The 27,612-nt window shown below is 31.2% G+C and overlaps 1 protein-coding gene across 3 annotated transcripts in view; it reads left to right on the plus strand.

Moving 5' to 3' along the window:
• The window catches only part of LOC148281767 (fibronectin type III domain-containing protein 4), a 340,574-nt gene that overhangs the window by 229,741 nt on the left and 83,221 nt on the right, over window positions 1–27,612 (plus strand). Inside the window, exon 8 of one of the 3 annotated variants that reach the window (XM_088226141.1) lies at window positions 21,812–22,179. The exons of the other annotated variants lie outside the window; for them this stretch is intronic. Coding sequence (XP_088082267.1) covers window positions 21,812–21,922 — 111 coding nt within the window. The 3' untranslated portion in view covers window positions 21,923–22,179. Of the gene's footprint in view, window positions 1–21,811; window positions 22,180–27,612 lie in introns of those variants that run through there. 3 annotated transcript variants of the gene reach the window in all.

Consider the following 27,612-nt stretch of genomic DNA (forward strand, 5'->3'; position numbering starts at 1 on the left):
TTTTTTATTTTCCCACCTCGCTCGTGGTGAAATGGTCTGCGCATTTGCTCACTGTGTTATTATTGGTTTTTATTTTGATTCACAACTTAGTCGACATGATATATTTATTAAAAAAGGTGTTTTAACATTTCGTTTGGCGAAATTAATCACTATGCATTCAATTTTGATACGCATTCATTTTAGATACTTATACTATCAATAAAAATAGGTGTCTTCCAACTGGTTATTTTTTTATGGCGATCGTGAAAAGGGTTTTTACAGTTTCTGCTTGCTCGCACTGCTTTTAAAAATTAATTTCGCCCAACCTACAATCACTGTAAATTTTACCACACCTCGGTAATTTAATTAGAAAATTGACGGAAAGAAAAAATTTTAATGGGACACAAATTTCAGAACAACTTTCATGGAAATTCTTATTTTGGTTCAAATGTAATGTAACCTTTTGAACTTGAAGCAAATTTATGCTGAAATTTTACCAGTCTAAAAATATACAAGGCTTATGAGCCTGCTATTTTTTTTCAAAAGCATAGATATACCTTAAAATAAGGAAATAATAAGGCTGCCATTTAAAAAAATCAGAATCCCAAAATTGTTTTACGTACAAAGGTTTAAAAATGTATTATGAGATGCCTGAATGTATGAAGAATGAAGAGAGTTTGAATGAATTTGATTAGAAATGTTTTGTTTATTGTAAAATGAAATAAATTTATATGTAATTAAAGTAAGTAATGAAAATTGGAATATAAGATTACTTAAGAAATAAGCGTATTATCTATCCTCGATCCAACGTAAGAACGACCTGCGTCCGCGCATGTCCCGCCTCCTCCCCCACTACTAACTTAACACATTTAATCATATGAACTAAATTAATTCACAACTTTTTTTATATTTTAATTTTAATTACTTACTCATAATCAAAAAAAATATAGCAATTACTATATTTAATTTAAGGAAAGGAAAGAAGTATGCCCAGGACGAATCTTGTTTTGTTCTTATGTTTAATCAAGAATAGATGTTTATCAAAATGTATGTATATTTAAAATATAATATTTTTATTGTTTATTAACTATATGCATACTTCCATTTTCCATTATGTTGTATCCCAACTCAACACAGGGCTCTTGGCCTCATAAAGTAGGAATACGATATATTTTTTTATAAATACTATGTTTATTTGTGTGAAAAAATAAATAAGTGTAATAAATGATTCCCAACTTGATTCCCATTTTCTAATAGTGACTCATTTACAACTCGTTGAAAATGGCCGTCAAAATTAAATATTTTGGTTAACCACGAGTAATTTATTTTTATTAAAAAAATAAATCATTTCAAAATAATTTTTACAGGCCCAAAAAAACACAATTACGTTGTGACGCAATTATTATTTTTTGTGTCCTGACTTACTAGAAAAATCTTTTTTATAGATTTAACGTTTTTGTGTAGTTTACGTGTCCAGACGGATAAAAAATACAGTTATGTATGTAAAATAGAACCTGATCCTTGGACGAGTCTTTTCGACGCGATGGCTGCTTTCAGGTTAAAATCCTGAATAAGAAAATTATTCCGCCTCATTGTGAAGTGATTGGTGCATTTGCCTAGCGTTCTAAGGTTCTTGAGTTCGATTCCTGGTAGGACGGACGTGTTATATTGATTTAAAAGGTTGTATAAACCGCAATATTTCATTGTTTCTGGACTGGCACCAGAAGCGTAAGACTGAACACCTTACCTTTACCTACCGTATGCACCGTCGGGTGCGGATAGAGGTTTGCACGTGACATGATGATGACACGTTTTTTAAAGTAAAGTTCTTTGACAGAGAACTTCCGCATAACAACCTCGTTTTGAGTTAAATAAAGAATAAAGCATAACTAAAATAATACATAAAAAAAACAGTACATTATTTATGTTCAAAGCATTAATTTTGTGGTCAAACATTAAAATTCATGGTAGTATATATAAATTGGTTAACCACTAGCCGACTTTTATCTCTACCTGTTTTGAGAAGTATCCGTCTCTTATTCAGGACATTCACTTCACCAACATGAGAATTATAAAATACACTTTCACCTTTACCTAAATTTTGCAGGTTGGTGTAGTAAGTGTCCTGACAAAAAGACGGGTGCGTTTCAAAACCGGTATACATAAAAAGTCAGCGATTATTTACTTATATTCAATAATATTAATCATAAACAATATTCGGGGGAAAAGTCGCATTTGCAATTCAAAACCTTTTGAAATGTTGATATTTCAAATTGTTTTGCAGAACGACAATGTTAGCCAAGAGGTCGCTTAAATTATACAATCTGTTGATAAATAATGCAGCAGAGATTAACTTTTAACATACTGTATGAACATACTTCCGCGAATCACTATGTGGTTACCTGAGATTACCTTAGATCAACCTTAGGTAACGTGAAGTTAGAAAATGGTCGCATGATAATCGCTGTCTCTTTGCGTCATATTAATGTTTGTCTTGCTTTGTGATCTCATCAGATTTCATCTTTTTCTCTCAAATTGATTTTTATTTATTTGTCTTAGGATACTTAACGTTTTGTCATTTTCGGAGATCGTTATGGACAAAATATTTCATTTTAAATTATCTAATGTACATGAATATGTGATACAATTGTTTTCTTGTGTGTTAAGGTTTGCTTGAAGATTGCGAAAAATAATCATAGTAGTTTCTGAGATATTCATTTATTAATTGCAATTTGCGATCACAGAGACGGTCGGGTTAGAAACGGCCTTAGGAAGGAAATGTGGAAGATATTTATTTGATTTGTGAAAAAAAAAAAACTTTGTTATGAGACTGCATGAATTTTGAAGCACTATATTTACAGTTTTAAACAAATTTTTATGATTTTTTATTATGTTGTTAATTTATTTGTTTTACGTGAAATATTCGTGTCGACGAATACATTTAACAATTTTAACTAGTTCGATTTTTTTTTTCACACAATAAATTTATTAAAAATAGTATGACACCTACATAAAAAAGTACATACACCTTTATTATTAATTTATTTTAAATTTATCTACATTTAAACTTAAATACACATCTTAGCTAAATTAAGGTAGGTTAAATTGTAGGGTGACCATAGTTTTAAGGTTAATTGCATTTCCATAGATTTTTTTTTACTGCCTACTTGTATTAAGAGTATTTTGATATGTCTCGGTCATTTTTTGGCCGACTATCAAATGATTTATGTCCAAGATATAAATGGGAACATTGACCGTATCGTTCCTATTCTTGTTATACAGGAAAATGTATGCTAAATATAGTTAATTTCCGAGAGATACCAAAATATCTCGAATGGATATCACGTCGGCTGTTCACAAATATGCTGCCTAGGCCCGTATTACAATGGGAAGCTAAGCTAACATGTATCTTCAATTTTAATCTATAATATACTAGCGGACCCGACAGACGTTGTCCTGCTTGAACGTTGGCTTGGCTGCTATTACCTTGGAAAAAGTCTTTTCATCCATAATTAGGTACCTAGGTTCCTGTAATGATTGAATTCCAAAACATAAAATAATTCATTTTCAAATAAAGAATTCTTTTTGCAATTGTCAAACTCAGCTCTCTTTACCAACATGGGTGCATTTTATCCATAAATACGATTTCCAAAAATGTATTGAATGTTAGTTAATATTATTTGAGTATTACCAAAAATCCAGTAAAAATAAATAAATGGAAATACATCATAAGGAATGTAAGGAAGGAATCTGTTTAATTCAAAAACAAACTTTTTTAAACACAAAAAAACAACATTTTTTAAATTGTTTTCGTATGTGCATTCTCATCAAATGCAACCCTGGCAGGTAGTTAAAAAAAAGATTTATATTTTAAACGATTGATTTAATAATATTAAATTTTAATATCTACGAACACGCGCAGCGCAAAGATTTACATTTCCCGAAAAACCGCACGTAAATTGGTTAAGCCATTTAGTGGGAGTTCAGTTACATCACACGTACAGAAGAATTATATATATAAAGATAGTTGAATTAAGCTTTCAATATAATTTTCTTTTAAAACTTTTTTTAGTTAATCTTTGTTTTTAATTTTGTATAAAATCATAAGGTTCAATATGTCCATGTACTTGTAATTTTCTCAAACTGAACGGTTTGGGATAGTAGGAAGAAATTGCCTTAAGACAATATGCCTGTTCTTATGTGCATATATATTGTATATGTATATAAAGTGTTAAATAAACTTAAAAAATAAAAAGAAAGTTTGTATGCATGTAAAAAAATAATCATCTTAAATTACAGGCTACCGACAAAGATACGTTAAATTTCCAGAAAAATAAATACTTTTTATTTAAAAAATATCGATTTTTCTTTATACGATGAAGATAGGGTTTGTAATTGCAGCCTTGGAATGGCACCTGAAGCATAAGACGATCAATCTCAACCATGCCTTCTTTAAACAGATGATGGAGAAGTACTGCATTTAATTAATCAATGCAGTGTCCTATGCGCCATCTGTTTACGGTTAAGGGATGATAAAATACCTGTCTTGTCTTTTCCCCGGAGAAATGGCGTTCGCAGGTGTTTAACAACGAAGCTGTGAAATATTTCTACCTATGTCGTGTGGTTTTCAACAAACATAAATCATATTTCTCAACAAACCTCAAACCCTCAATTTGTTTGATTAAATATTTCGACGAAAGTATCTCGAAACATTAATTAGTTCAACTTTTGTTTTGTGACGTAATAAATAATTCCAAACCTCTTTTCAACATTAAAACAAAGTCCAAGTAAAATTGTTTTAAGTGGCTTCGGTTAGCCAAAAGCATCAATCTAAAATTGTTGTACAATAATTTATGTTTAGGTATTATAGCTTTAAAACCCTTTCGAATTTCGCGAAAAAATTCCAATTCCGACAATTTTAATAAGTGGATACTAATCATCATTCTACCCCTATCTGCACCGTGTGCGTGTGTTGGATTCTGCGCCCATATTTAAAAAGGCAGTTTTTTACAAAAATCACAAAACGAGTTAAATATGAGGTAATGTCCCACGAGAAATTTCGAACCATTTAATATATAGCAATGAACAGTTAAACAATATTTTAGTGCGAAAAACGATAAAAAGCTTTCTAATATTTTGAGTCTTAACACAATATCAAGATATTCATAAGCAAAAACTCAGTGTAGATTTTTATTTATTTATTTATAAACGGACTTATTCAGTCCATTAAGCAAGACTAAATACATTTCATCATAATAAAATATAAAAGTACGCTTGATATAAAATACAACTTTAGAAAATTGAATCTAGGACAAAGAAATTGAATAATAATTTATATCTCAAGACAAGATCTGGTCTATATTTGTGATCGTTTAAATCTAGAAAGACTGACACACAAAAAGTCCAGTAGCTCAATTACAAATATCTATCGACGTGCTTAAAAACATGCTAGGCATTTCAGCGATCACAATGAACAATAATGAACATATTTGGATAAAAATAATGAACATGCTTAAGTTATCGCAGTCATAAGTCAACGCGTGTGTGATCTCTAAGTCAACGCTCGTGTTGGTTTGTTTTTTTTGTTTTCATCGTAAAAAAAAAACAGTTCTTTGGCAAAAAGTTGGCGTTTACTTGAAAAAATAATACAATATATTGCATTTGCAAAATAGTAAGGAGTATCTTATTAAAAAAAAGTGAAATTTAAATTACAATTCACATCATGTTAAAGGTAGATTCCATGTTCCTATTCTTTCTTCAAATATTTCCCTATCACAAAACTGAATGAAATTCTAGATGTCACACGGAATGGAAGTCTTTCAAGTAGGTTGGAAGAATCAATTTTATTATTTATTAATTTGAATAAAGATAACTGGTCTAACATTATTCTTCGATTTTTGTATAAACACCTTCCAAGAATGCACCTTTCTGAAACCTCTAGATATACGGCAGCCTCGATAGGGTGATGACCAAGATGCTGGACTTGAGCATGAAAGACTCTAGGTTTGATTTCCTGTGAGAATACAAAAATGAAAATGAAATTTTCTCAAGCCTTGGTGTTTCTGGCCTGTTGTGGTAGAAATATATACATATTTTTTTTAATAAGCTATCTGCAGTGCCGATTATAAAATACCTAGGCACGTTCTATGCCATGTGATAGTGATGCTTTGTTTAACAAAATAAGTTGTATTTTCCGGAGATCCCTGGTTAAAACCGGAGGATATAACAAAATTTACATTTCCAGGCATACATAACACGGGAAAATATAACAATATAATTTTGAAAAGTTGTAAAATATAAAAATATGCATTAATTGGAGTAAAAGGAAGCTATCATATTAACTTTATTTCAGTAACTTTAAATAATAAGGTTGTGTAAAGACATTGTTCTTCCTACTGGCATTACTATTCACAGGCTGGTTCTGCAAGCAGGAAGATAAAACAGCTTAAGCCTCTCCAATGACTTAGGAATATATAGACATTACACCTAAGTTAATCGTAATACTGTTTAACAATATTTTGAGTTTGTCCAAATTTTTGTAGACAAGGACTGGATTCAACTCCCTGGGGAGCTGTTTATATTAACGAATTACAACAGAGATGAAGAATATTTAAGAAAAGGTAATATAGAAGTCTAGGCATTTACAGGGCTTATGACCTATCAATGGCTGGTTTAAGTGGCCACTTTGTACACTGTGTAACATTCACCATTCTGCCTATATTTGAACATCTATATTCCTTCAATTCTTTCATCTGTTGATGTTTGTGAAGTTAAATTTGGACAAACTCAAAATATTGTTGATAAATTACCTGGTCCATGAAGAAGTATAGAAATTGAAAAAAATATATTTTCAGGCGTTGCCTAGTATGTAGGTAAAATAATTCAATTAGATGAATCTCCGCCGCATAAATAAAGGTTTAAGCTCTTTAACTTCACAAACATCAACAGATGAAAGAATTGAAGGAATATAGATGTTCAAATATAGGCAGAATGGTGAATGTTACACAGTGTGTAAAGTGGCCACTTAAACCAGCCATTGACAGGTCATAAGCCCTGTAGATGCCTAGACTTCTATATTACCTTTTCTTAAATGTTCTTCATCTCTGTTGTAATATGTTTGTATTACTGTTTATCTACACAGGTTGCAGTTAAGTCAGAGGATTATGTAGAAATGATTCTGCCATGAATAAGAATTATTGAACGTAGTTTTGCAGAAAGTAGCCGGCCATAGAAAAATAAATCTTAAATAAATTAATATAAATATAAATTAATATAAATTTTGTAAAAAGAGTGAATAATCAAATTTACACATTAGTTGGAATATTTTTTACTTTGAGAAATGACAAATAATGCATGCATTAATTTTTGTATAATACAAAAAAGATTTTAATAATGTATTTGACCAGTTTTAATGATTTTAACACAACCTAGGATATGTATTTTGCAGAAAACAGCCATCCTTAGTACAACTGTGATGTATGTTATGTAATTATTAATTTTTTTATATTTTTTTTAATTTTTTTTTTTTTTTATAGAGTCTTTATTCAATAAAATATACATATTATTACAATATTAATACATTTTAAAGAAAACAAAGTATTAAGATATATTTTGTCCCGATAAACTATTCAATAATAGTTTGTCATCGGGTGCTCAGACATTAGTTTTAATAAATAATCAAATAAGAAGAGTACAGACATAATACTGTATACGTATAAAATAATAAACATAAAAATAGTTTAAAGATATTTTTTTTTTAAGTAAGAAAATAGAGTAAAATAATACAATTAAAATTAAAGAATAGTAATTTACTTAAATATATTTTAAATATAAGAAAAAAAATAATAGACACATATATAAATAGTGTGTGCTCATAAATGTAATCAAAAGAAGATAAAAAAATAAATTAAACAAAGTAAAGTAGATCGAGAATTTCAATTCATTTCTTCAGAAAAAAAAAATTAGTAAGAAAATTAAAATTACATATTAAAATTAAGATCTAAAAAATGTAAATGAAATAAGAAAGTAATAAAAGAAAAGAAAAGGTTAACCCAAGAAAATAACAAAAATGTATTCAATAAGGGAAAAAAAATAAAAAATATATATATATATATATATATATGTAAAAAAATAACAATAAATAAGAAATATAAAAAAATTTAAAAAATGTATTACATAAATATAAATAATAAATCAATATAGGAACGTTTTATCGACGAACCACTTAAGTAATAGAAACTTAATTTTATTTTTACCATGACATGTTTTCATGTCAAGTGGCAACTAACTAAATACTTTTGGAACAATATAATCCAACGTACGTTGTCCATATTTATTTTTAAATTTTGGTACTACTAGGCCATCAACAGATGTCAATCTTGTTAGATAGCTGTGTTCTTATTTATTTTTATATATGAATTGAACATTTTGTTTTAAGGTACTGAATTGTTATGAATCACTCAAGTCATTTGATATAATGAATTTAAAAATAATTTCACAATGTGTTAAATGAATTTTGGTATTTTTTTAAGGCTGGCTGACCACACAACAATATACATTTTGCAGAAAACAGCCTGATCATATTTTAAATGATACCTCATACAAATTTTGAATGCATGAGGTGACATTCCGTATTAAAACATTTTAACTTATTTAAAAGAACCAAATTTTTGGAGGCATTAATCTTCCCATCTACCGTAAAAAAATTCTAGTGCTGCTGGTGTTTTCTGCGAATTGAGAAATGCCGTTTTTGTGATCAGCACTATTTTCAGAAGGTGACCAACGCAGTTTTAAGGCGGTCTGGTTGTTTTTAGTAGAACATATAAATGACTTTACTGCTTCCGATAACACCAATATCTTAGTTTTTCAATATTGTAGGGTAATCATGCTTGGCCAAGGAATTACTCGAGTTGACAGATTAATAACAATTTTTTTTTAAAGAGAAATCACAATCTGGCTAAATCATATTAGGAAAGGAAAGATTTTAAGTGTAAAATGTTTTCAAAGGTTGATTTTCCCACGCTTCGTCTTTTCAGATGGCACAGAAATTCCATTCATGTTTTCAGTCAAAAATTTAAGTATTATCATACATAAGCATTTAAAGTGGACAAAGTTAGTCGTAAACTTCATAGCAGCCCTCACTCACTTAAAATGTTGCAGAAACTTTTACCAATTAATGTTAAGAAAAAATTAGTCCGGAACTTGCTTCTTCCACTCCTTTATTATGCAGATGTATGTTATCCAGATGCTAATTCTGAATTTCTTGAAAAGTTGGAACGATTGCAGAATATTTGAATCCATTTTATCTTTAATATTCGCAAATTCGACCACATAACCGAATATCGCACGCAACTACACTGACTCAGTATCATGCATAGAAGAAACGTTCACATTCTATCACTTCTTTACAATATTTTGAATAATTCCACTTCGCCTGTTTATCAGAGAAAGATTTTTCAACAACTATTACAGCATGGGTTAACTCTTCGTCCTAGCAACGAGAGAACCCTTTCAATACCCATCCACCACTCTATTTTTTTTCCTCCTCTTTCACTGCTCTGTTATAGAATAATCTACCCACTGATGTCAGAGATGCCCCTTTTTTATTTACATTCAAATCCCGTATGAAATGTCACTTCGGGAATATTTAAGTGTTTCAATTTTTCTACCTCTTTCCTTTCTTTTTTACCCCTGTTCAAAGTATATTGTAGATATTTAGTCAATTTTTACTTCACAAAAAGGATACATGTTTATCAATATTTTGTTCGATAATGAAATTATTAGTAAACCAATAATATGTTCATATACCACTGATTTTCTCAAATTAAACGGTTTGAGTTATAATTAGGCAAAAGGCCCGCTTTTATGCATATGTCTGTTAATTGTTTATGTATGTAAAGTGTTAAATCAAATAAATAATCAAATATTTATGGTATTTTAGCCGGAGTATTCCCAGTACCCCCTTCAGGAACTCGCTGATTTTTTTCACGCTTAAGCTCAGAAAGGTTAAGTTATAATGTGAGTCATTATTATTTTTTTATATCCGATCGTTTTATCATCATAAATCACAAATGGTCTCTAATGTACTTCGGTTAGAGTATGAACCAATGCAGTGCCCTATGCATAATTAGATATGGACATGATAGTGGTGATGATGGTTTTTTAATATCTTGAAAAAATCCGAAAATAGTAATGTTAGATGTCAGCATGTTTTTACAATTCATGTTTTGTCTAGAAACAATAAGGCCTTCAGTTTTCCGCGGTTCGTTTTTATAAAGCTCGGTATTATGTTGATACAAGATCCGGATTCAATGTTTCAGGAGTATACAAATTGTGAAACCTGGCTGAAAGTTTCGTTGAAAGCGCTTTCAGATGCAACACGAGTGTGTTTAATGGTCAGCTTTCAGAATTGTCAACATTCACATTTGTTGCGGGTATTTTCTGATGAAAGCTTCTGAAAAACTGTAATCAAAGCACTGTATAAATTATTATTGTTTTTGTGTTTTAATTGCAAAAACAAATTTAACAATATTTTAAGTGCCGCTATTAAGTTTGCGAATATAATGACCTGCTTTAAGCTGGTTTAAGTATCAATTTTTACACTGTCACATTCACCTATCTACCTAATTTTTGAACATTTCATATCTCATAATTTTTTGAAAGGTTTAAAAATTCAAAATAATGTTGTAATGCAAAAACGTTGAAAAAATTGAAATTATGTATACAAGCCAAAAAAAGTAATAAAAAGAAAAAAACACAAATAACATTTAAATAGTATTAAAAATTACATATACAAGCAAAAACGGTGAAATATTAAAAGGTATATGTTCAAGATGCGCATTCTCTATAAACTAACATTATTTATTCAAAGTACTTCTAGAAAAAATAATTCTTCAATTCGCACGTCCTGTTTCTATATTTTGAAATAGGTACTTTAAATTTTTGTGGCAATTTATTAAATTCCTACGTTTAATACGTTATTGACAAATGTGTTGCATATTTTTATATTGCGTTCTCTTGTTCTTTTCATTTGGAACAAAAAAAGCACAGCTCATGTTTATACCTAAGACTTAAGTCCAAAAATTAACAAACATTTATTAATAAAACCTCAGAGTAATAATGCGCCAAGCTATAGAGAAGCCCAAACGTAGAAAAACCGTTATATGACTATTCGGTATTAAGTTAGCTTCAGTTCGCAACAAAACAATGGACCCTACTCAAGTCGAGAATTGCAAATGGATATAAATTTGCACTGAAAATACTTTTAAATAAATATCTGTATATTTATTATTGCAGGGTAATTCCAGTTTATTTTTCTATAATTCGCCTATATTTAACAAATTACAAAAGAGATTGAGAAAACCTTAAATAAGGGAATATGAAAGTCTAGGTATTTACAGGGCTTATAATCTGTCATTGGCTGGTTTAAGTGGCCACTTTACACACTGTGTAACATTAACCATTTCGCCTAAGTTTAAACATCCATATTTCTTGAATTCTTCCATTTGTTGATTTTAGTGAAGTTAAAGAGCTGACACCTTTATTGTTGTGAAGAGATTCATCTGACTGAATTATTTCACATACTAGACAATATTTATCACCTTTGGTTATTTTATAAAACTGAAAATACATGTGAGTGTTTATTTTTTTATTCATTTATTCATTTTATTCACAATATACCTATGTTACATTTATTGGGACATAAATCCCAGCTCCATGAAACCAAAGTCCGGTGTTGAGTTTGTTTGTTTGTCCGTCACATCTCCGAAACGTCGAGTCGTAGTTCCCAAAAAATTGGGCATGTCATTTAAGATGCGATTCCGAAATTAACGTTTCTATTTTTAGGGTAAAGTGTTAATCGACCTCAACTCGATAAAAACTCAAACTTTATATGGTTTTTTAATGCGGCCCTGACATATTTGACCTTAATCAACCGTCATTACCAACAGTAAACATACTTTGATTCGCAAATTTATCCCCTAAATTGAGAAAAAATAGTATCTGAAGTAAATATGTTGATATAAAGAAAATTTTTAAGCAACATAATAATGGCATATATTGTTCCAATACACGTGTCGGAACAATATATGCCAAAACTCAATGTAAATCATGGGAAAATATTTGGAATGAATTACCTGTGAAAACTGACTCCTTTAACACCTTTGACCCTCCCACTGCTGCAACCAAACATACTGCAATTCACCATCGTGGATTTTTATTTATTATAACGTAAATATCCAAGTTATTTACAAGCAAAGCCACGCACACCGACAAAAGCATCCTACAGCACCGTTATGTGTTTGTTGTCAAACAAAACAAAATGGTTGATAACTAACAAACCAACATCGCTTGCGTTCTATGAAATAAAGTGATAGGGCTTCTCTCTAGGTTACGCATAATTACTCTGAAAATATTCGGAATGAATTACCTGTGAAAAGTGACTCCTTTAACACCTTTGACCCTCCCACTGCTGCAACCAAACATACTGCAATTCACCATCGTGGATTTTTATTTATTATAACGTAAATATCCAAGTTATTTACAAACAAAGCCACGCACACCGACAAAAGCATCCTACAGAACCGTTATGTGTTTGTTGTCAAACAAAATAAAATCGCTGATTACCAACAAACCAACATCGCTTGCGTTCTATGACATATAAGGATAGGGTTTCTCTCTAGGTTACGCATTATTACTCTGAGAATAAAACTGAAATGTTATACAAGTGTGCAAAGCCTTGTAAAAATTTTACATAACCGGATTTATCTTTGTCGTAACTTTGAGAAAATACTTCACTAATTTGTGAGTTGTAGCGATTTTCTATTTTTCTTAGAATTCCACATTTCCAAATGCTTACAAAACTGTTAAAAACTAATTCGTATTCCAGTATTCAGTCTACAGTAGAACGTTTTACACTGTTCTTTACTATCGAATTATTAATCAAATCCAATTTCACCAAAAGGCCAAGACATTATGATACAAATTTAATTAAATATTAAATCGAAGACATATTTCTAGGAAAACTTGCGCTGTCATATTCCAAGACCTGAAATTGCATTTAGTTTCAACCATTCAATTTGAAAACCAATTACATTTAATCCGGGATGAGTCGCAATACAGTAAGATTTTCGTAAAATACATTTTAAATTATCACAATTTCGAAATACGTTATTACAAAACTGCATTTGTTTAAAATATAACAATAAAATAGAACTACATTTATCCGCACTTAAGTCATTCGGATTGCTAAATATCTGGATTGTTTTCAGGAAATTAAAAATAAAGCACGTATAAAAATTACAAATAAAAATGGCACGGGTGTCTAAGCAATAATTTATTAATTTTATTTATTTGACTTTTAGTGCATCATGTAATTTGTACATTGGCGGACTTGTTGTCAAATGACAATTTCTTCAAGCTAATCAATATTTTATGCAGTAAAAGTTTTATTTAATTAATTTAAGTTACCTAAACATATTCAATAGAAAATATAAATGAAAACGCTCAAGATATACAATTAACTTTATTTATATAATAATTACGTTAAATCAGTACTAGTATTACTCGATGGGAAAAAGGAAAAGGAAAGAAAAAAAGAGGAGAGATTAAGGAAAAGTAAGGAGATATTTTTTCAGACGTGATGATAGTGGATGGGAGATGATTCCACAGTCAAGCCGCATGGACACTGTGATTATTAATTGACTATGCTGGACATGTTAAAGTAAGTTTGTAATATGATTTCAATTCGCTGTATTATTTCGAAGGCAATAAAAAAGGGTTAATCGGTATATATTTAATTCTTCTGTTTGTGTGATGTCACTAAACTCCCAAACGGCTGAACCGATTTACGTGCGGTTTTCAGCGAAATGTAGGTTTTTGCGCTATTTTCAATCTGATCTGTAAAAAAAAGTTAGGAGCATAAATGTATTTTTCATCGACCTACCGGGGTTGCATTCGACGAGAATGCATTTACAAAAAAATGGTAGGATGTTGTTTTTTGCGTTTAAATTTTTTTGTTTTTTAATGTTTACAATCAATATTCGCTTTATATGGATCATAATAAAATTATTTCATTAATTCTCACGGACTCACGAGCCAGAGGTCCGAGGTTCAAACCCCACTCTACCACAACTTGATTTCCATTTTCTAATTGTGAGTTATTCACAACTCGTTGAAAATGGCCACCAAAATTTAAATATTTGGGTAAATTATAAAAACGCTAGTAATTTTTTTTTTTTTTTAAATAAATAAAAAAATGAAAAAAATTCTTTATAATTTCTTTCCATTTATTTATTTTGACGAGATTTTTGGTAATACTAAAATTATATGAACTGATATTCAAAACATTTTTGAAAATCGCAATATGCAATGCGAAGAGCAGAGTTTGACGTTTGCAAAAACAATTCTGTGTTAAAAAAATGATTCATTTATGTTTTGGAACTCAACCCTAAAAAAGTTTCTAAGTACCTTCTTAAATTCAATATTTGAATATTAATTATTTTTAGTTTTGGAATTCAATCATAAACAATAAACTGGGTACCTAATCATCAATGAAAAGTCTTTTTCCAAGTTAATAGCAGGCAAGCTCACGTTTAGGCAGGACAACGTCAGTCGGATCCGCTATTAGTTAATATAATCATGCAGATCTCTGCATATTCCGAAAACATCTGGCACTCGTTAATCCGGACAATTGCATTGTTGAACCGTACAAGTTATATGGAAAATATTTGTGCGTATTTCTAATTTGGTATTATATTTACAATACAATTAATATTTTGATGTTATTCTTGTACTTATATTTTTGTTGTCTATTGTTTGTATCTATATTGTTATTCCTTTCTGTTTATGTTATTCCTATGTTTATTGTAAAATAATGTAACTTATTTTTGGCCGATGTTATCAAGTTTCGGTAGAAGGCCTTTATAAAGGAAAAAAAAAGCTTGAGAATGTCTAAATCACTGTAGATAGCCAATGTTTGTTATTCGTCGAAATTATTTTCCATGAATCTCAACATCCAAAAATCGATAGTTTTGAGTGAATTACAAAAAGCTATCGCTATATTTCCACGATTTTAATTGTTTTGCCATCTGTTTTTAGGGTACATTTTCCATTCATGTCTGTAAAAAAACGTTTCGTCGGTAAATGAATTTACGAACGAGCAGAAAGTGTAGCATTGTTTATGTTTCATTTCTGTTCCCGTCATGCGCTTTCAACCATTGAATTGTCCCGGGTTTAGTATTTACTATATAGTGGTAAAACCAACAATGAAACTCTCAAAAATAAACTTTGAAAACCAAACACATAAACATTTCATTTATTTATTTGACACTTTATATTCATATACAATATATAAACATATCAGGGCGGGCATATTGCCTTTAGGCGATTTCTTCCTACCTACCCAAACCGTTCAGTTTGAGAAAATTATAAATACATGGACATATTCAATCTTACAATTTTATACAAAAATTAAAAACAAAAGTACAAAATATATATTTTAAAAAATTAACACTATACTATAAAGAGAGGAAAGGGGATGGAACGGAAAGAAGAAGGATAAAGGGATAATTTAAATATTTAGATAGTGACATTTCATTCTTGACTTAAATGTTAATAAAGAAAGGGCGTCCCTAACATTAGTGGATAGATTTTTCCAAAATCGAGCGGCTACTACTGTGAAAGAGGAGGCAAGAAAGTTAAAGCGATGACAGAGTATTAAAAGGGTTCTCTCGTTACTAGAACGAAGAGATAGTCCGTGTTGTAAAAGAGGTTGGATGAGCTCTCTCAGATGTTTATATGTTTATCGCCTGTTTAGGCGAAGTGGGATTATTTAAAATATTGTGAAGAAGTGATAGAATGTGAACGTTTTTTTGATGCCTGATACTGATCCAGTGTAGTTGCGTGCGATACTCGGTTATGTGGCCAAATTTGCAAAGATCAAAGATATAACGAATACAAATATTCTGCAATCGTTCTAACTTATCAAGTAATTCAGAGTTTGCATCTGGATAACACACACCCGCATAGTCAGGGAGTGGAAGAAGTAAGCTCTGGACTAATGTTTGCCTAACTTTAATTGGCAAGAAATTCTGAAATCTTTTAAGTGAGTGCAAACTGCTAAAAAGTAAATTATATATTCGAAAAATAAATAGATTTGAAGTTAGTCCGGCGCATTCGCTTATAATTCTTTAAGTTTAACCTTTAACATACTATGTGAAAAAACTTCTATAAGTTCCTGTGTGGTAACCTGAGGTTACCCATACTAAATTCGTTTTTTCTTGCCTTTAAAGTAAAAAATTGTAAAATAACCTTCACATACTCTTAGATTATAACCTTAATCAACATAATTATTCATTTTGTATTGGAAAACACCAAAAATAAAGCATTTAAATGCAAATTATAACGCAATCGTCATAAAACAATATTTCAAGAGACAATTCGCACAGATCGATATCTGCAAACTGGGTATCGTAATGATCATTCCTTATCTCTCGGACTCTCCGCGGAGTTGGGATGATAACTGCTTTAACACTATACAGCCGTTAAAAAATGAAGTCCAATTTATTATTCTACAAACGATCAAAAGTTTAATGACATCATCTTATTTAATAATGAATTTTTTATGGAAAGGGTCGTGTCTCAAGTGTAATGACATTATTGTCTATGTTTACAAAACACAACACTACAGAATATCAAAACTACTTGGGTGACGATTGATTACCTCTCCCAATGATATCCCACAAAAAAATCCTGCTTGAAATTCATTGAGGATAATAATAAACGATGACAAACTAGTATTGAATAGTTTATCGGAACAAAATATATCTTAATACTTTGTTTTCTTTATAATGTATTAATATTGTAATAATATGTATATTTTATTGAATAAAGACTCTATAAACTAAAAAATAAAATAATAAAAACACTCAATTCATTAACCTTCTTATAAACGTTAATTATGTTAAAACTAACAACCTTCTCGCTCACCGTAATATTCACGTTTGTGTTAATATAAACAAATTTTTAACTAATGTTTTTTGAAATAAGCATTTATAATTTCGAGGTTTAAAAATCGAATGGTGAGATTTTCTTCAAACGAATTAGAATATTCAACTTAATCTTATTATTCAATGAAATACACAATATATATTTTTAGTACCTACACGATTTCGATCTTACTATTTTATTCCTCGGAAAATAAAACCAAAAAAGGTACATGAATAAACCACATTATATTTTTGTAAATACCAGTATTCAACAAATACACTTTTTTATAATATATTACAACAGAGATGAAGAACATTTTAGAGAAGGTAATATAGAAGTCTAGGCATCTATAGAGCTTAATGAAGTGATATCTTCAATTCTTTCATCTGCTGATGTTTAGGAAGTTAAAGAGCTGAAACCTCACCTTCTCTAAAATATTCTTCATCTCTGTTGTAATATATTGATATTAACAGCTCCCCAAGGAGTTGAATCCAGTCCTTGTCTACAAAAATTTGTAAAAAATAAAAATATTGTTGATAAATCCACCCGGTCCATGAAATAGAATAGAAATTGAAAAAATAAAAAAATTTCGGCGTTGCCTAGTATGTGGGTGAAATAATTCAATTACACGAATCTCACTCGCATAACTTAAGGTTTCAGTTCTTTAACTTCGCAAACATTAACAGATAAAAGAAGTGAAGGAATATAGATGTTTAAATATGAGTAGAATGGTAAATGTTACACAGTGTGTAAAATGGCCACTTAAACCAGTCAATGACAGGTCATAAGCCCTGTAGATACCTAGACTTCTGTATTACCTTATCCTAAACGTTTTTCATCTCTATTGTAATATGTCAATATTAACAGCTCCCCAGGGAGTTGAATCCAGTCCTTGTCTACAAAAATTTGGACAAACTCAAAATATTAAATTTTATGTCCTTACATTTTTTCCTTCTTTGCACGACTGTTTGAATGCACTTCATCAAATGTTGAATATTTATATTTAATGTCGACTAACATTAATTCGAAAATTGCATTTATTTTCAGTTCTTTACACATAAAATCACCACCAGTTACCGAAATCAAAAAAAATAACCATACAAAAAACATATAATTTACAATTTGGAGACACAGCACACATTTTTTTAGTAAAGAGCGGCGACTTTCGATTCATTGGTATAAAGTTCCAAGGTCAACTGATTTAGTATTAGATATGCGAAACGCATGGAATGATCGACTGATAATTACTGTCTCTTTTCATCTTATTGAAATTATATGTGTGTCTTGCTTAGTAATCTCATAAGATTATATATCTTTCTCTTAAATGAATGTTTTATATATTTGTCTCAAGAGTACTCGACGTTTTGTCATTTTCTGAGATCATGGTTGACAAAATATTTAATTTAAAATTATCTAATAAACCTAAAAATATGATATATTTTTTTTCTGGTGCGTAAAGAATCACTTGAAGATTACGAAAAATTTATAAATAAATAAATATTTTTTTTAAATACGCTTATATGTCTTTTTGCCCATACTGATCATCGTGGTTTCAGATGTGACAGGGTCTTAAGAACACCCTGTATATTCCCGTCTCAAAAATGACTCTCCTCTCTGTAGCCAATACATTTTAGTACATGGTATATATTTTTTTTTCTTAGTATGCCAATAGAGATTATAACAATTATAATTATCATTATAATCTGTCAAGTTCGGGAAGGATTTTTATATTTTTATATATTTAAGGAGTGCGGAAAATTTCTATCAGGCGTCACTTATCATAAAACTTACAAGTTTTTGTTTCTAATCAACACAACTTTAATTGGGCTCTTTGTATTCCGCCGACACAAGAAGCGAGGTATATTTTGTATAAAACTTTGGCGTCGTACATCCAGTACTAACGAACAGTTTATAATGCACGTGAAACTACCTAATTGATGCTGTAAAGCTACTGACAGCATACCAAAAGTGACATATACAGGATGCGGCGTGGTAAAAGGACAATAAAAAGATATATCTTTCCTTTTTTTTCTAATTTCTCTAGGACCATATTCTGTTATTACTAATATTGAATAATGGACGTATAACTGTCACGCCACTCTTTCTAAATTCGCTCTCTCCACGTGGTTTTTCCAGAAACGTTTTTCTGATATTTCTTATAGCAAAATCTCCGACTTCCGCAGATTCATATTGTTTCGGAGTTTTTTTACTCTGTTTCGGATTGTCGTCTCCGCGATGGGTCGAAGGGTTTTCATTTCAGTTGTTCATATGAGATTTTCTTTCTAGTAGTTTTGGCCCTTGTTTCAATTTTTTTGTCAAGTTTTACGCAGTTTTTATAGATTCGTACTTTGATCTCCTTCAGCATATATTTGTTTCTTCACCGAGTATTTTTTAAGCATCCAGCCACTACGCCAGCTTTGTTGACATGTTATTTCACTTCTTTATAGATGTCATTGCTGCAAAATATCTCGACACCTAAGTACTTGCTCTATTGTTTGTTATCTATTGTGAATTTGCGTCACCATTATTAAAAAATCTTACTACATGCTTAAAACCGTGGTTTACATTTTCGTTGATGCAAAACTTTACCAAAAACTGTTTTAGAAGGAGGAGGGCAACATCGTTCTAATCATAAGTAATAAAGCGCAATTTCATGTCAATGGAACAGTTGATAAGAAGAACTGTAGTAGATATTGAGTGCCGGAAAATCCCCTTACTCTAAAAAAATGGCCTTTTCATAGTCCAAAAGTTAGTGCCTGGTGTGCGGTTACTCTCGAAGAGGGCGGTGAGACTATAACAGTATTCTCAGATTTGACATCGCAATGATTAACTCCTTTTTGCTACCTGAGATTCAAAAAAGACGGATTTATGATTTATATTTTATTAACAAAATAGTGGCATAGCTCGTATGTCTTGAAATTCAATAGTTGCTCTGAAAGTCATATTCCCCAGCTACCTTATTTCACGTCTTGGTGATGTTCTATTGCCTATGAGGTCACCTGATTTGTATTTGACTTTTTTTTATAAGAGTACTTAAAATCAGATTTTTATGACATAAAATCTCTTACATTGCACGCATTGCAGATTGTAAGATAGATATTAATCAGAAAATCGGTAAAATCAACAGACAAATGGAGAGAGTGGGGAGAAACTTTTCTTCTACGGCTTTAATTTTGATGGACACATTACGAATGACAATTTTTTTCCGCAGATTTTGATTGAAGCAATTTACAAAGTTGTTATTTCTATTTTCAAATATTTTTTAAATGTAAAATAGACGGGGTACGGATTTTTTTAATGACCGCTTCTTACACCGCACCCTGTTTACAACCTCATTTAAGTAGCAACGACCTTTATTTCGCATTCTAAACTCAAAGCTCTAGTCGCGTATATAACATCAAAGTTGCATGCACGATTTTCTAATAAAGTACAAAATTGATTATGTTTATGTTATTTATTTATTACCCAAAGAATTCATAAATTTAAAGGAAAATTATTGAAAACGTCAAAGTAAAACTGACATAACGTAAACCGCATACTCAAATTTCGTAAAATATTTGACCAATAAATTTTATATAATCTCTACTCATAATAAATTATGAATACCTATGAATAAGTGTGCATTATGCAAAGTTTGCTTTAAAAACTCAGCTTGGATAAGAATTCGAAAACTGAAGAAGAGAAGAGATTAATGTAATAATAATTAGGAATGAGGAAGTTCAGTGTTTTTTTTTGAATTTTTTATTTGTTAATAGACTGTTAAACTAAGTCAAAAATTTTTTTTTAAATTTTTTATATATCGTATTATCGGCGCTACGATTTTTCAAAGTTTTGTATTTCTGAAATAACTCCGCGTGTAACGTCAGAGGTTCATTTCCGCTTATTCTCATTCAGTTCTTCCTATTGGTCCAGAAGCGACAAGCAGACCGGAAATCTTCCATAGCTCTCAGATCATAGGTTGATTCACATGAACCAGTGACGTCATTTAAAGTAGTGCGTTTTTATCACAGTATTTTTTATTATTTTTTCTGTACATTTTCAAGAAACTTTGTAGTACAATTTAATGCTCTAATTTTTACCCCGCGTAAGAAAACATTTTTTGTATCCAATTTCCCGTAAGGCTGAAGTTCCTCATTGAGTTCACTTATAGGTATTTAAAAATGTAGATGATGGCTTCGGAAATAACCAAACAAATCATTGAAAATATTTTAGCATAGAGTACGCAATATAAAATTATTTAAATTGAACCAATTCAACAAAAGTAAAAGTTTTTAGATTATTTTTAAAAATACAACTTTTATATTAGAAAGCACTTTTGTGAAATTGTGTTTTTTTTTTATTCCTGGGTAATACCGAGATATTCTGTACATACACAATGTACATATGCACACATAAAAATATGCAATATTGAAACACTGCTGCATCTTTTCATGTTTTATTTTCGTTTGTAGAAAGATTAGTATTTTTTTGCGGACACTCGTATCTTAAAATAAAACTCAGTCATACATTTGATTTAATATTTAAGACGGTTTATATATTAATTGAAAAATGAGACTGATCATGTTTACACATTCTTCACAACAATCCTTGCTTGATGAGAAAGTATCTTTACAATCGTGTTCATCTTGTGCCAATCCATGAAACAAATTTTAAGTAAAAATATTGGATTTTTTATTTTTTTTACTAAAAAACGCCGCTTTTTGTATAGGCTGCATAGCTCATCTGTAAAAATATAGTATAATGATCTCATACATTAATAAATAAACCTTATGTTTTTTGCCTCTAGGTACATTACAAAATATCTTTGACCGAAATAATTAAAATTTGTTTGTTTCGTGACCCGAAGGACGGTTGCGGACTCCTCGACAGGTGCTTCCAATACCCGCGCCGCGAGGCTCGCGACTGCGGCTGCCAGTTTGCCCTCCTGCACCGAGCCGATGCTGACAGTTGCAGCTAGCCCTTAAGTCGCGGTCCGCGCTTGGAAACCTGCGCGGACTGCGAGCTGTACGGACCTCTAACCGACAGCTATGATCTCAGTGAACCCATCCTTCAAGACGAAGTATCAGAACCCATAATCAACCAAAACCCCACAATACAACAATCCAATCAATGGACCAACACTAGATTTAAAATAGAAACCAGTTCTCGCCCCGATGCGATCGAAGTTGAGAAAAAGCCCACGCCGTATAAAATAATCAAACTCGAAAAAAAAAATCGCTCCAATAGCGTAGATAACGAAGAAGAACAACGCAATATCAATTTAGCAAATCACAGATCGAAACTAGAGTATAGACAACGCTTGCAAAGAGCGATGACTGAAAGACGATTAGTAAGAGCTATGACTGAGAACAGAGAAGATTCTTGCAGATTAAGTAGTGAACGAAACAAAAACAGGTTGACCAGAGGGTACACGATTCAGCCAAAAAGTGAATTCAATCGGCTGGGAAAGAAAACTTTAGAGCTAGAGCCTAAGTTAAGTGCTAATCGTCCAGATAGAGGATTGACTCTCGATGTTGGTCCGAGATTCGGACCGTCGCGTTTAGACAGGCGAATGACGTTAGGAAACGAGCTCAAATTAGGATTGACAAGGGGTACCACGTTGACTGAGCCGAGGTTGGGCCTGTCTCGTCTTGATAGAAGGATGACGCTGAATGAGCCAGATTATGGCGTATCCCAACTAGAGCGGGATTTGCAGTTGCCTCGCCTCGGGCAGGAGTTCAACCGGCTACGCCTGATGCGGGAGATGAGGAAGAACAAACAAGAGTACCAACACGTGCCGTGTGGAGAGTGCGACGTGCATTGCGAGCGCTGCCAACCCCGCTGCTGCGGAGACTGTCAGCATCCTGAGGGCAGGCACCAAGTAAGTGGCGCGGCACCAATCACAGAGCACCGATCGAGAGTCTCACCACAATTTTGCCTTTCCGCCACTGTGTCCACTGTCCGCTTCGGAACGCCGTCACGCCTGTTTGATTTTCATTATTTCTGTCACTTGTATATCATTCTTGTTATCAAATTTAAAAACTCACTCTCACTCTTCAGTCGTGGAGATGCCTATTTCACTTCACGACTTAAGCACTTTTAATAGTTTAAATTTATTTCAAAACTATAAAACACTCTTCAAAGTTTCTGTAGCAATTCAAATTAAAGCGCGTAGAACTTTGTAAAGAGTAAAGCTGAAAGAACTGAAATAAGATCACTTGTATTATTGAATTCTTTGCTAAACTTTGAAGTGTGCAGTTGACGTTTTCAATTTTGCTAATAATTATCTTGTCTTCTTTTACAGATTTGATTCGTGACCTTTAAAATTCACGATAGCTTTGGCTGACCGCGCACTCTTGCGATCTAGATTTAGCACTTTTAAAATTCATTTTAGTAAAAAATTTACTGATTTGTATTCGATTACTCTGGTAAAAAATCAAAATTTATTTTAATGAAGTGTTTACCAAAAATCTTAAGATGTATTTATATTTGTACATTCATTGAAAAGCAAGCATCATCATCTAACTCCGTTACTTTCGTTTTGTTTGCAATCATTATCATAATGCATCTAGCTTATTTTTAACAATAAATACATTTTATGACAGATAACTTTTTAAAATAAAAAAAAATATTATTCAATCGTTTGATGAAAAGTTCGATTGTTTCAAGTACAAATTGAACAATAATTATATTTAATCTAAAAATATAGTAACAAGTTTAATTTTTTCACAAGATAATAAGGAATTTGTTTATTTTACAAATGACGCAGAAGGCTAAATTAGCTGTTCACAATAGGCTGAATGCTGTTGAAATACGATCTCTTAGACGGGTGAGTGGTAAAACCGTGTGTGATAGCTGCAGAAATGTTGAGATCCGTGCAGTTTGCAAAGCTGCGTTGGTTTGGACATGTGGAGCGAATGGACACCAAAAAAACAACCAAAATAATTGCAGTCGGAACATTATTATATATTTTATTTTTTTTAACATTATGTACATTCATATTTGTTCATAAGCGAGCTTATTGCCAAATGGCAAATACTGCCAAGCAACCGATAAAATAAAAGATGTTGTAACGTGAGTGAAAATAAAAACTGCATTTGGATGCAGAAAACGAGGAATATCGAGGAAGAAATGGCATGACTGAATCCAATGAAAAAATTGATATCACCGTAATCTTATCGGTAACCTTTACGATCCCGGTTGTGTTTAGGGCACTGCAGTGGAATTCAAATTGCAGCGTACATGTATTTTTTTTTTCAACATGGAAGGTACCAATCCAGAAAAAATATAATGTTTCAGTGTAGAACTAGCCTGTCAGGAATCAGGAAAAAGGAATAATTATTTTGCCTCAAACTGCATATGATTCTACAACAAGGTACCTGTTAACATTCAGACTTTGCCAACAAAGAATTTTTAATATTTTGCTCGGACAGTTTGGCATTAGATTCGTGTTTATTGATTATAGTTTGTTGATTTTAATTGTGTTGTTGATTTGAACTTATTCGTTTGTTAAGTTTCAGTTACTAATTGTTGATTTGTACTATAAAACTGTAATTTACTGACATTCATAAGTGGTTCAATAAATCGTATTCAAATAATATACTCAACTTAACTAATCGTGCCTGGGGACTAAAGTATAGTAGGCGAATGCGCCAACCGCTACATTACAAGGCACACCTACGTCCAATCGGTTTTTTTCAGGATTTTTACCTTAAAGTAGTCACAGAGTTAAAAAAAACTCATCCAGGGTTTTGGTTTTATTTCACATACATAACTGTATTTTTAATTCACCAGAACACAGATAAATAAATAATTAAGCTATTGAATATAATTCCCAAAATATTATTGACAGTTGAGAAGCAAATTGAACTCTTTTAAGAGACAGACCATACCTACAGGTAATACAATGTTTTCCCAACTAAAACCATAAGAAACTAATTTGCCTTGTCGAGTTACCGTTCTAAATAATATTGATGGTTTGCTCTAATTTGCGAATGTAGTCTGTACCCAAACGATATCCTGTAGATCTTCTGGAAAATATTATTTTATGGTTTTTTGAGGTTCAACAAACGTCTCTTTATGATTTTTTCCACATCTGATGTTACTTGCAACTCATTTTCTTTAAAAAATCCATTAAAAAGAGGAAAGCATTTTTCAACTGCCAGTTTTCTACGACGATTCTCGAAACCCCTGTTACCCTTCCACGGAACCCCAGGGTTCCGCAAAACACATTTTAGGAACAGCTGATCTAAAGTTTTATATCTACTAAGTAACTAAAGTATACGCTGTTTCTTCTCCGTGCTGAAGTTTTAAAATACAGGTATCTGGAAAATCTTTAATAAAATTTTAAATCTCTAGCAATCTCAAACGCAGGCTTGTAAAAGATACACATAAAATTAAATACGAGAGTCTGAAAACAAAGTTCAATAATTTTGCTCTCTTTTGCTCTCTTACCTACATGAAAACCCCTGAAAAGGAAACGCTGTCCACCCTTTTTTTCATACAAACGTTTTTTCGTATTTTCTCCTTGAATGATGGCACAGGAGCAATAATTATTAACACATATTTATTTATTATATATACAGCCTAAGCCAATTACAACAGTTATACGAAGAAACATAAATACAAGAAACTGAACAAAAAGAACATAAAACTAAGTAGCAAAGACAAACAAGGGCAAAACAATAATTGTATACAATAAATTCATAAAAACAAAAGACATAAGACTTTTAACTTAACCATGCCAATCCAATTTCATCCCACACTGTTTAGTCGCGAAGAGATCTACGAAAAGCCGGAAGATCTACCCCAAAGACTTCGTGTCATGAATTGACTAATCTACACATTCTGGACTTTTAGGCATAAAAACAATGGTTGCTCTTAGAAGATTTTATAAATAGTAGATTTTGACTTCTGGTGATACGTTTGGGAATATGAAAAAAAAAATGATTGCAACAGAAATGGGACATTACTTATAGCATTAAGTATTTTGAAAATTCATATAAGGTCCATCTCAGTTCTACGTGTCTTCAATGAAGACAGATTAAGAGATTGCTCTATTTCAAAATAGGAATAATTACCCCTTTGTAATCCGAGCAACCATGGCACTTTTCTCAGAAAACGGTATTGGACAGACTCGATAAGGTCAATATGAGTCCTGTAGAATAAAGACCAAATAGGAGATGCATATTCTAGATGGGGTTGAACTAGTGAGCAATATAGAGTTTTGATTGACATATTTATAATTACCGTTTTTTTTTAGTTTTGTTTTTTTTTTATGAATTGTTTCTTATGGGAACTAAAACCATCCGAAACCCCTAAAAAGCATCCAGTTTTATTTTTTATTTTTATTTTAATTTTATTTTATTTAGAAAACATACAGTCATACAAAATAAGTACTAAAAACAACATTTTTTTAACATAAAAAGACCAATTAAGTTTTCATAAATTAAAAAGATATAAACATTGAATGTGACAAAAAATAAAAAATAAATAAGAATTTTAAGTGAAAAAAGGATAATTGTTGACATTTGCGTTTTCCATGGAGGTAATAAATTAAAGTAAATAAAAATACCGAATGTACACTCCGAGCCATCGACGCACACACATGAACGCACATATAAAACATACACAAACATATACATTACATGCGGCACATATACATAGCATAAACCACTCAAGATGTACATTCAGCAACTATCCCAAATAATCGACCCCATGAAGAAATTTTCTGTACAAATGCAACGTGCAGTTAAAAATGTCTACATCAATACTGAGTCCGTTATAATTTCTACAGGTACGTCTAATGAATGAATTCGAGGTATAATTGTTTTTACAAGTTGGTACATAAAAAAGGGAATTTAATCTAGTATAGCGAAGAGGACAACGGAAACCAATATTTTGTAAAAGATACGGCGAATCAACTATGTTATTGAGAATTTTGAAAAGAAAAATTAAATCATTTCTAAGGCATTATCTGCTGTCTTCGGACGTACAGTACACAGATAAGATAAATATTTTTTTTTAAAATACAAAAGTTACAGATAAAGAACATTTTATTTTGGTAATCTCTCTTTGAAAAAATGTTAACTTTTAGGATATCCTACCTACACACCTTTCAATTTATGTGCTTCTTATACCGGTTGCTTTTATTGACTCTTGTGTGGATATGGTGTGACACCAGTCTACGTAAGATACAAGACTTGATACATCTCTCTTACTGTTTTTAAATAATGAAGTTGTATTTTTGTAATCTTCAAATGGACAGTTTCACACTAGATTTCGAAAGTGAAATTGGTACAAATATGCAGGGTCTTAATATAAAAAATATTAATCCTTCCTATGAGAATAAGAATTAAATAAATAAAAGTGATGACAATACGACAATAAATCTATTTAACAGTATATGAAAGCGCACGAGCATAGAACTTATAACAAGGATGACAGAGATCCTATTCTGTGGGCGATGTTTGTGTAAAAGAGACAACAGTATTCAGATTGCACGATAGATACATGTACCATGCATAAAACAAGGAAAACATCAGTCTTAAGTGTTTTTCTCATTCTTTCAAATCAGTCAGTTATTGGCGGTGCGCGGGAGCGCTCGCAAGTTAAATGACCGGCGTAATTATGATTTTAAATTTATATTTCAATAACAAGTCTAAATTA

This window comes from Micrasema longulum, unplaced genomic scaffold, assembly GCF_059751315.1.
Source record: "Micrasema longulum isolate JH-2025_06_02 unplaced genomic scaffold, ASM5975131v1 h1tg000411l, whole genome shotgun sequence".
Lineage (NCBI taxonomy): Eukaryota > Metazoa > Arthropoda > Insecta > Trichoptera > Brachycentridae > Micrasema > Micrasema longulum.